This window comes from Seriola aureovittata, chromosome 24 (genome assembly GCF_021018895.1).
Source record: "Seriola aureovittata isolate HTS-2021-v1 ecotype China chromosome 24, ASM2101889v1, whole genome shotgun sequence".
Classification (NCBI taxonomy): Eukaryota; Metazoa; Chordata; class Actinopteri; order Carangiformes; family Carangidae; genus Seriola; species Seriola aureovittata.
Genome location: NC_079387.1, coordinates 4556766 through 4566520, shown reverse-complemented (window position 1 = coordinate 4566520; position 9755 = coordinate 4556766). Strand labels below are relative to the sequence as shown.

The 9755-nt window shown below is 42.4% G+C and overlaps 2 protein-coding genes across 2 annotated transcripts; both read left to right on the top strand.

Annotated features, from left to right (window-relative positions):
* The first annotated feature begins 298 nt into the window (after positions 1-298).
* LOC130165327 (transcription elongation factor A N-terminal and central domain-containing protein) lies at positions 299-2733 on the top strand. Its single transcript, XM_056370512.1, has 2 exons — positions 299-382; positions 591-2733. Exon 2 carries the CDS (start codon positions 596-598, stop codon positions 1514-1516), a length of 921 nt encoding a protein of 306 aa, XP_056226487.1. The 5' UTR covers positions 299-382; positions 591-595; the 3' UTR covers positions 1517-2733.
* Positions 2734-3740: 1007 nt separating this feature from the next.
* Positions 3741-7958, top strand: LOC130165263 (ras-related protein Rab-9A-like). Its single transcript, XM_056370366.1, has 2 exons — positions 3741-3868; positions 6912-7958. The coding sequence occupies exon 2, from the start codon at positions 7001-7003 to the stop codon at positions 7604-7606; it is 606 nt and encodes a 201-aa protein (XP_056226341.1). The 5' UTR covers positions 3741-3868; positions 6912-7000; the 3' UTR covers positions 7607-7958.
* Positions 7959-9755: the final 1797 nt, after the last annotated feature.

Genomic DNA, 9755 nt, shown 5'->3' with positions numbered 1-9755 from the left:
TAGACCAGACTTCAGAGAATATAGTAAATGATCTGAATCTGCCCCAAAATGTAATGGGTTCCTCCCTGGTCTCTCACCCAACCCTCCACCAAGTTCGGTGCATATCAGCTCAGCTCTTTGCGTGTAATCCTGCTGACAAACAGTCAGGTGAATGAAAAGAGGTACATTTAGTTCCATTGTTAGAAACTGACTGAAAAGCTAACCCTAACCCTCTGTGAGCACGTCCATGGCTTCTGATTCTGTGAGGCTGTAGCTCCATCTAGTGGGGAGTTCAGGTCATTTTGCTTCTTCTGAAGCCACATTCAACATGGCCGCTCCCGTGTAGACGCTTTCTAAGGATTGCTGCTTGTGTGAAGAAGCTGTAAACCATGAAAGAGATGAGGTAAACCAACACAAACACATAGAAAGTAATGTTTTAACATGTTGCATACTGCTGAGTAGAGCATCAGGAAAACACCACGTCGCTTTTGCAGTCAGTGGCAAAATCCTGCACATTAAGTTACATATTTGTATTTATTGATACTTTTTCTGAAAAGTTAGGTATCTTTATCTTTTTAAATAATGATGCTAACTATTTGATCTCTCTGTAGCCACCATGGATGCCAAAGAAATAGTTCACTGTGCCCAGCAGATAGAGAAATTCGCTGCAGACAGAAGCTATGGGAACATCTTGACCCTCCTCGGTGACCTTGATAAGTCGGAGATCACGGCAGAGCAGCTGGAAACGACGGACGTTGTCAAAGTTCTTTATAGAGTCCTGAGAACCTGCTCTGATGACAGTGTGAAGAAGACGGTCAAGAGCCTGTTGTCGAAGTGGAAGAGACAGTACAGCAGAGATACACGAGGAGTGAAATGCACAGCCTCTTCATCACATGAGGATGAGGATGGAGGAAGTTCAAAGCAAGAAGCATCACCCCCAATGGAAAAAGATGGCCTCCAGACTCTTACTGCAGAGAACACATCTGCATCCTCTGATTTCCCATCTGTAAGAACCAAATGTGTTCAGCTCCTCCTCGCTGCCCTCCGCCCTCAACCTCCCGACCAGGACATGGCTGCACAGCTGGCGGGCGACATCGAGCGGCAGATCCATGACCTCCACAAATCCAATCAAGTCAAATACAAAACCTGTGTGAGGAGCAAGGTGGCCAACGTGAGGAATCCTAAAAACGGTCACCTGCGTCAGGGCCTCCTGAGCGGCTCCCTGTCGCCTGAAGCCTTCGCCCGGATGTCAGCAGAGGAGATGGCGAGCGCAGACCTCCGCCAGCTCAGAGAGGAGTACTCCTCTCGGGGGGTGAGCGAGAGGCAGCTTCCTCAAGGGATAGAGGGGACGCAGACGCAGAAGATTCGCTGCAAAAGGTGCGGAGGATTGGACTGTAGGGTGACGCAGGTGTGCAGGGGGGCCCTGTTCTTGCCTGCGTGGGTGAGGAGCGGTGGCCCCGATGAGGATGCGATGACTTTTGTGACCTGTAGCGGGTGCGGGCAGCAGTGGTACCACAGCGGCTGGGTCTGCCTCTGAACAGAATCCATCGATTCATCAGCCAATAATTGTTTGGCCCATGAATTGACAGACAACAGTGGAAATTGTCATTTTAGCTCTCCTGTTGTGTATCACCTTGTGAAACCACCAAAAATGTCAATGGTTGTCCCGTTTTAACCGCAGCTCAACATTTTCTTTATGGGTTGAGAAACTTTTCTAACCTTTCGCAACAATCTGAAAAAGAGTTGAAAACATTGTGGTCAAGGTTTAACTGCTCCTTCCTGAGTTTTGACATGGTGAAAGATTTTGAACCCAAAAGTGCTGACAAGTTGTTCCTGCAGTGTGTTAGATATTTTCTCCAACATGGTGAGAGGAATGCAGAGTGGAAACAGAGGACAGAGCATTCCTGCAAGATGAAGCATCCACTTGTGGTTTCAACAAGACATTTTAGGGATTTATCTTGGGTTTTTTTTTTTTTGCATGACAGAATGTGGGGTTTTAAATCCTAAAATGGTGATTACCTTTCAACTGGAGGTACAGAAAAAGCCAAGTCACTGCCTATTGCAGCTGCAGACTGAAACCACAACTTTTCAAGAAGTAGCTCTCGTCATCTTCTCCTCGCTGAATCATTTCCTGTATCCTTGACACTAATTGCCCGTCACTTTATCTTTCCTTACAGTAGACCATTTAGCTGCTGTTCCTGGCTTCTTTCTCTTACGCTGTCTCTTTCAGAATCAAGCAAAGCCACTAGTATAATTCTTTTAAATCTTTATGAAAAAAGTGTGTTCTGTTGCACTTATTATAAGTCAACCCGGCTATAAATGTAGAGTAAATTCCTTAAAAAGAAAGAAAGAGAAAGAAAGAAAGAAAGAGAACATGCTCCTGGCTTTCTACAATATCCCATTCATTTGGAGGAAACTGGATCCAGTGGATGAGACATGTGACCTGAGTAAACGGCGAGCATGTGAGTCAGTAATCCGCAGGGGTGGATATCCCCTGATGGCCCACTCTCTGTAAAGTCAGTCGACGTGGCACAGTGACTCACTTACACATCATCGTGACATCACATCGAGGGGCCTTCACCGCGCAGAGACGTCTCACAAAACACTTTAAATCACTCATTTGTATTCTTAGCTGGTTTGTCTGAACCAGGCTGTTCTGTCTTCAATGTTGTTTTGGCTGTTCTTCTTTATTTTTGATTTATTTGCACTACACATTTTTTTTTAAATAAAAAACACTTCCTAAACTGACAGTGAGCGAGATCTCAGACGTGCATTTCATTTGTAATGGTGTTTTTCCAACATCCTCAAGCTGGTTTTAAAGGACAAATCAGGCATGTCCGAAGATAACCCCCCCCCCTTTGTCATGGCTATTTTCATGGTTTCAGATATGGAGCTGCAGTATCTTGTCAGTCAGATACAGTAGGAATGTGGCAGCTCTTTCTCTGCGTTGTGTCTCCTTTCAGACGCTCTCTACCTTTTGGTTGTTGTGCTGTGTGAAGGATTTCACCCTTTCAGTCATGGTGGTCGGTCAAATCAATGCTCTGTTATTTCCCCTTCTCTCCCTTACACACAGATACAAGCAGAGTATAGTTTTAAGTAATCAAGTTATTTGGTTTGGGGCCCTTTCTTAATGCAGAAATGCATATTTGTTAAGGCTTTGCACTTGTGTTGTTCTGTGCAAAAATATTAACAATGCACAAGAGATATTGGAATTAACACAGGGCTATTAGTCCTTAGTTGCAGAAGACTGTCAGGTCATGGTTCCCGACATTTCTAGCTTGTGATCCCTTAAAACAAATCAGTATTTATGTGAGACCCCTCATCACAATTTATGTCTTTAATGCGTTTCATTCAAGGATTTTTACAGCCCAGAGGTGGTGAAAATATCTTGTATTTCACACAAAAAAAGCAAAAGAAATTGAGAAAAGTTTGAAAAATTCAACATAATTGTAATATGTTTTACTTTTCTATTACACTAGTCATGTTGTCACCCCTCATATTTATGTAGGAAGTTTTTGGAGGGCCCCAACTCCCAAGATGGGAACCACTAACCCAGTGACCTCCCTGACCTAGTTTAAGATAAAATATTCTCCATGTTTTAAAATAGTATTTGAAAAGTAACATGTGCAAATAAGAGGAACAAAGAGAGTATTTTTTTTCCCCACAAAGATGAAACATACAATACAATACAATGTGGATGCACTGACCGCATCCAGGCAAGCGCATGATGAGAGGAGGCGTGACACTCCCGGGTCATATGAGCGTCACCGGCGGCTCCGGGGGCCAGAGTGCAGCGGGGACACCGGAACGCTGTGTCACCGGCTGACAGCAACACCATGCCGGGATGGATGACGGGAGTTTAACCAGGCAGTGACCACCAAACTCACAGGTACGCATACCGACATGACGAAACTATCCTTTCAGTGGCGAAAATAATGACTTTGTGTTGTTTTAATCGGTAAGAGCGTGCCAATGCGTGCGCACCCATTATCGGACAGCGATAGTATATGACCAAGCTTCCATTGTCGGACAACCCCTGGACGTTTCGCTTTTTTCCACATTTATCCCCAAAATATTGACAGCGACTAAACACAAATAAACAGGATCCGACACTGGAGCGTGTAAATGAAAGTGTAGGCCCTTTTTAATGTGATAAACTTCTCGTAGGAGTGAGTGTATGCTAACCGAAATCGGTGATGCTAATTCCCGATTTTACACGAGTAACTTGCAGTTTCTGTTATACTCCATCTGTTTTCTATCTTCTTCTCGCTCTTTCCTGCAACTTAACGCTTTCAGCTAAAGTGTTGAAAGACATAAAGTGTTTGTAAAGAAGAATAACTGGCAGCAGCATTAACCGCGCCCTGGTTTGGCTGCTAGTCCCCCCGAAAAAAATGAAGGATTTGTTCAAACACTGTAATTATGATGTAATTATTGTTCAAGTGTATTTGTGTTATTACTCTCCTGATCTAACATGAATTTAGAAAACACACATCAAAATATGATATTTTGTAGGTTTGAATCAAATCGTGTGGTGAATTGTTGTTTGGAGGAAGTAGTAATTTATTGATAGGAAATAATCCAAAAGAGCAACCTCCTCTATAAATGGGAGCCTTCTGCTGAATGAAGCACATGACTACTGAGTGTGTGACTGTGTGTGTGTGTGTGTGTGTGTGTGTGTGTGTGTGTGTGTGTGTGTGTGTGTGTCCACTTATTCCTGCTTCAGTATTGCATTGCCTTTTTTTATTTTTAATTTTATTTATTTTTATACTTTGCAAACATTAATGCTTCTCCTGAGGAAAGTCTGTGTTTAAAGCTCCCAGGACAAAGACATCATTTACTCAATGCTGGTCCTAAATGGGCTGAAAATGTGCATTGCTGCCTGTTCACGTGACAGTCCAGCCAATATGCCCCTATAGGCCGCAGCAGTTTAACTCTTCAAGTAGTTCAACTTCTCCCAACATGCTGCGGATTTGTTCAGTGGGTTGGCTGCAGACTGTGTGCACTCTCCCGTCTGGTAACACACAAATAGGTTTTATTGGCCGGAGAAGTGTGTAATCAGATTTGGATTCAAATATGGAACTTTAACTTTAACTTGCATCCATCCAACACCTGCACAGTAATCAGCTTAGATCATGGAATTGCAGAATTCAATGAAACCTCATACGTTTTACCAAATTGCACCGTACCCCGACCCTCAGGTGCTGAAAATCAAATAGCAATACCCAGTCTGATCTTTGTTACCTTGGAGAGTAATCTAAGGAAAAATAAGATGATTATTTTCTTAGTTAATGGGTTGATCAGTATATTACCAGCAACCAAAAGCATCAAGTCGTCACATTTGAGGAGGAGAAAACCAGCAAATGTTTGTTATTTTCCTTTTATATTTATATTTCAACTAATTGATGAATGAGCTACTGATTAATTATCTCACCTCTACTTTGAATAACACACACTCACTCTACCAAAACTACCCAAACCCACTTCCTGCTGCCATGACAGCCAGTGATGGACCGGTGCTCCATCTTAACTGCGGCGGAGGAGCTGATCCTCTTCATTATAACAAAGCTCCCCCTCACTGCCGTTTAAAAACCACGCTCTTTAAGATTTGTCTCAGGACACTCACATCAGCGAGCTTGGTTCCGGGGTGTGGGTGGGGTGATTGCCATGAGCCTCAACTGGGATGCAAATGTGCGGTGCCGGGATTAAACTCACACTGAAATCCTCATTAGTCGCTTTTTAGCAGCTGAGCCTGTGAGTGGGTGAAGTCTTTTGGCCACTTTGTGATCCGTGCAGTTGAATACTTTCTCTCTGTCTCCTGCAGATTGTTGACAAAATGAAGTGTGAGCAGATGTAACGATGAGAAATCGATTCTTGTCTCTCGTTGAATTGCACCGCTTGCGGACGACTCACTGGTCCTGTGATCAGCGTTCATGTGATGGGCTGCTGCGATCGCTTCATGCATAACATGCTCGACGCTGTGTAGGAAGTTCATTAGTCGTGCAGTGTAATGAGGGGGCAGTGGCTGTTTAATAGGATTAGCTAGTCGACTGACTTTAATCAGTTCTCCTCACAGTCAGAGTGTGAGGAAACATGTAAACAGTCAGTGTCGCCACCTCACAGCAAAGTGAAAGTTGATGAAGATGCAGTTTGTTCTTATCTCAACTCAACTTGTATCTGCGAGGCCAAAGGTAAAGAGTCAGTAAACAAAATGACACCAAATACTAACGAAGGCTAAACTGTTAACCAAACTGTCATACCGTCCCGTCGGCAGCCCGTGTTTTCATGTCATTTTTTGTCTGATACAGACACACGTCGGTTCGAAAATGTGTGAAAGTAAAGCAAATCTTACTTCTGCTTTAGATGCAGTCGCTGTTTCCAGATTTCTGATAGATCCTCTCATACTGTGTGCAAACAAAATATATCGTCATTCAATATCCAAACTTCACTGTAGTATTCTCTGTTTCCAGACATCGGAACCGGCCGGAAAGTTCACGTGAGGTCCAAGCTGGTTAATAATTTAAATAGTTTCAAGTGACAAAATTAATAAATGATTTAACCTATCTCACGTAGATTATTTTTTTAATGTGACTGCAACAGGGCTGCAACCAGTGATTATTTTCTCAATTAACCCTTTAGTCAATTAAATATCAGAATATAGTGAAAATGCTCATTATGATTTGTCACAGCTTGAGGTGAAGTATTCATGCAGCTTGTTTTATTCAACCAAATATTTTCAGTTTATTATCATGTGACAAAAAAAGGCTTCAAATCCTCACGTTTGAGAGGTTGTAACAAGGGAACTAGTTTGGCATTTTTGATAAATGATTGATTGGTTATCAAAATAGTTGCTGATTAATTTTCTGTTGAATTCAAAGGTTCATTATGACATTGTTGCTTTTCCTAAGTTAATTTAAAGTTTTCCTGCTCCCAAGGTGAAAGTTTCTCCATCGTTTGGTGTCTACAAACTCTGGTGAAGTCTCTTGGTGCAGACTAGGAAGACCACAGCAGGCCCACCGCCACCATGATGTCCAAGTCAGCTCTCCTGAAGGTGATCCTCCTGGGCGACGGCGGCGTCGGCAAATCGTCGCTCATGAACCGCTACGTCACCAACAAGTTTGACTCGCACCTCTTCCACACTATCGGCGTGGAGTTCCTCAACAAGGAGCTGGAGGTGGACGGGCACCACGTCACTCTGCAGATCTGGGACACGGCGGGTCAGGAGCGCTTCCGCAGCCTCCGCACGCCTTTCTACCGCGGCTCCGACTGCTGCCTGCTCACCTTCAGCTTGGACGACGGACAGAGCTTCCACAACCTGGACAACTGGAAGAAGGAGTTCGCTTATTATGCCGACGTGAAGGACCCTGACAGCTTCCCCTTTGTGGTTCTGGGCAACAAACTGGATGTCCCCGAACGTCAGGTGTCAGGGGAGGATGTGAGACGGTGGTGCCGTGACAACGGCGGACACCCGTACTTTGAGACAAGCGCCAAGGATGCTACAAACGTGGCGTCGGCCTTCGAGGAGGCGGTGCGCCGTATCCTGGCGCTGGATGACAGAGCTGATCACCTCATCCACACCAACACAGTGGACTTAGAGAAGAAGACTCACTCTGATCCCACCTGCTGCTGAGCCGAGTGACCCAGCAGGAGCGCACGAGATGCTTCTGCAGTCGTCACGTACTGTATGGGTGTGATGTGTGTGGTTTGTGATTCTACAAAAAGAGGAACTGGTGTTTGCTCAGCAGCTTCTGTACAAATCCTGGTCGACTTTTGACTCTCGACCAGGATCAGCAATTTTAAGCCAAACATGATATATGTTAGACCAAAACTGACAATGTTTTGTCCCCATATTCTGCATTTTTACACCATCAAGAGACAAAAAACTGCCCTGGATCAGCTTATATTTGGTTCCTTTTGGAGACATAATTATTAATTTATGAAAAACATTAAAAAAAACCTTTAATAAAATAACATTTCTGATATATCTTTGCAGATTTTATAGATTTATTTGTGGTTACTGACAAACCTCAATGTCACTCAACGACCGGAAATTGAAGAAAGTTTAAACACTGCTTTATGGTGAAAGGTTAGTGTCCTGAAGGGGCTTTCTGACAAAAGTTAGACTCTTCACCTTTAAAGTAGTAGCAGTTCTCTAAACATTCTGTTTCTCATGTAAAAAAACAGTCTTGACGTGACGGATGGACCTGTGGTCAGAGGTCGTAGCCCACACAAAGAGAAGTCTTCAGAGTGTTGTCTGCCTCTAGAAGCAGATGCAGTTACGCACACAACAAAATTTGAAATACAGGATTGGAACCAGCTAATTCTCCCAAAATGACTTTCAGGTCTTTAAATACACAAACTGCCAGTACCAAACAACTAAAATATCATTACTGCACTCACAAAATGTCAATTTTCCTACTATAATAAACTTGATAAAAAGGAGATATGAAGGTACGTAAAAATCTATGTCCATAGTACCACTGTCTATCTGATATATAAATTATTTAAATGCTTCAGATTTTATGGGGTTAATCAACTATTTTCTTTTCTTCTTTTTAATAATTTCAATTTTCATTGTTGTTTTTTTGGGATAGCAGTGATGCCATGATGCTATTTGATGTTCCTCTAAATAAGAAAAGACATTTCTAGTAGTTTTACATAAATAGACGTTGTATTTATTGATCACTAACCCCTCCATTCTCTACACTGCTGAAACTGAAGTTGCTATTATTACACTGTATGATCTTCATTAGCGCTGCACTGGAAGAGCAGTGTGCAGTTTGTCCACAAGGTGGCACCATTGTATCAAAAGTATGAGATACAAACACCCAGCTTGTGGCTTCATAGTAACATGAGTAAACTGATGTCTCTATCTGAAATGTAATTCATGCTCTACAGAGACACAATTATGTCAGAATATTTCATATTAATTTAGGCTCTGCACACGCACACACACACACACACACACACACACACACACACACACACACACACACGAACAGGCCTTTTCACTTAGTGGTCAGGTTGAATGTGGGAAAAATGTGGGGTCCATCAAGCTGTTTGTATTTATTATAAGAATTATGTTTTGTTTCCATAATAGTAGCAACAAAATGAATGTGAGGGTGAGAGAGATGTGGGCTAATTACAGTCTAATCAGGCAGTGTAAGTGAAAACATCTGTGTGGGCGAACCATGGGCTCGTACACTTTTGAAACTTCCACAGAGAAGGCAGCTCTGGTCGGCAGCTGTGAGTATTCAGCAGTTTCACAACTGTAATGATAAAAAAACCCACATCCCGATTTGATGTCAAGCTTCCTTAGAAATAAACCAATGATGTAATTTGGCAACTTGTAGTGACTTTTTGAGAAACTGCCTCCTATTTTCCTTGGAAGTGAGATGTGGTTCACTTTGTGGAGGCAGCAGTCACTGGCTGACTAACTTTACTGGCATCACCTGTTGCAACAGTGACTTGTAGGATTTTATTTAATACGTTTACTATTAAAAAGCTGTCTTTTATTTTGTAGTAAAATATGTAGAATGGGCTACATGAATTGATTTATATATTTACAATACCAAAATGTAATGTTTCCAGCTTCTAAAATGTATGGAACTGCTGATTTCTCTTTTCTTACATTATAGCAAACTAATTATCTCTGAGTTTTAGATTGTTGGTTGAACAAAAAAAGCAAATTGAAGAGGTCACTTTGGACTTTTACTAAATAAACAATCAATTATTTGAGAAAATAATCAGAAGATTATTGGATACTAAAAATTACAATT

What these genes read in the sequence shown, in the direction of transcription:
- LOC130165327 (XM_056370512.1), top strand. Translation starts at nt 596, where the DNA reads ATGGATGCCAAAGAAATAGTTCACTGTGCCCAGCAGATAGAGAAATTC.
- LOC130165263 (XM_056370366.1), top strand. Translation starts at nt 7,001, where the DNA reads ATGATGTCCAAGTCAGCTCTCCTGAAGGTGATCCTCCTGGGCGACGGC.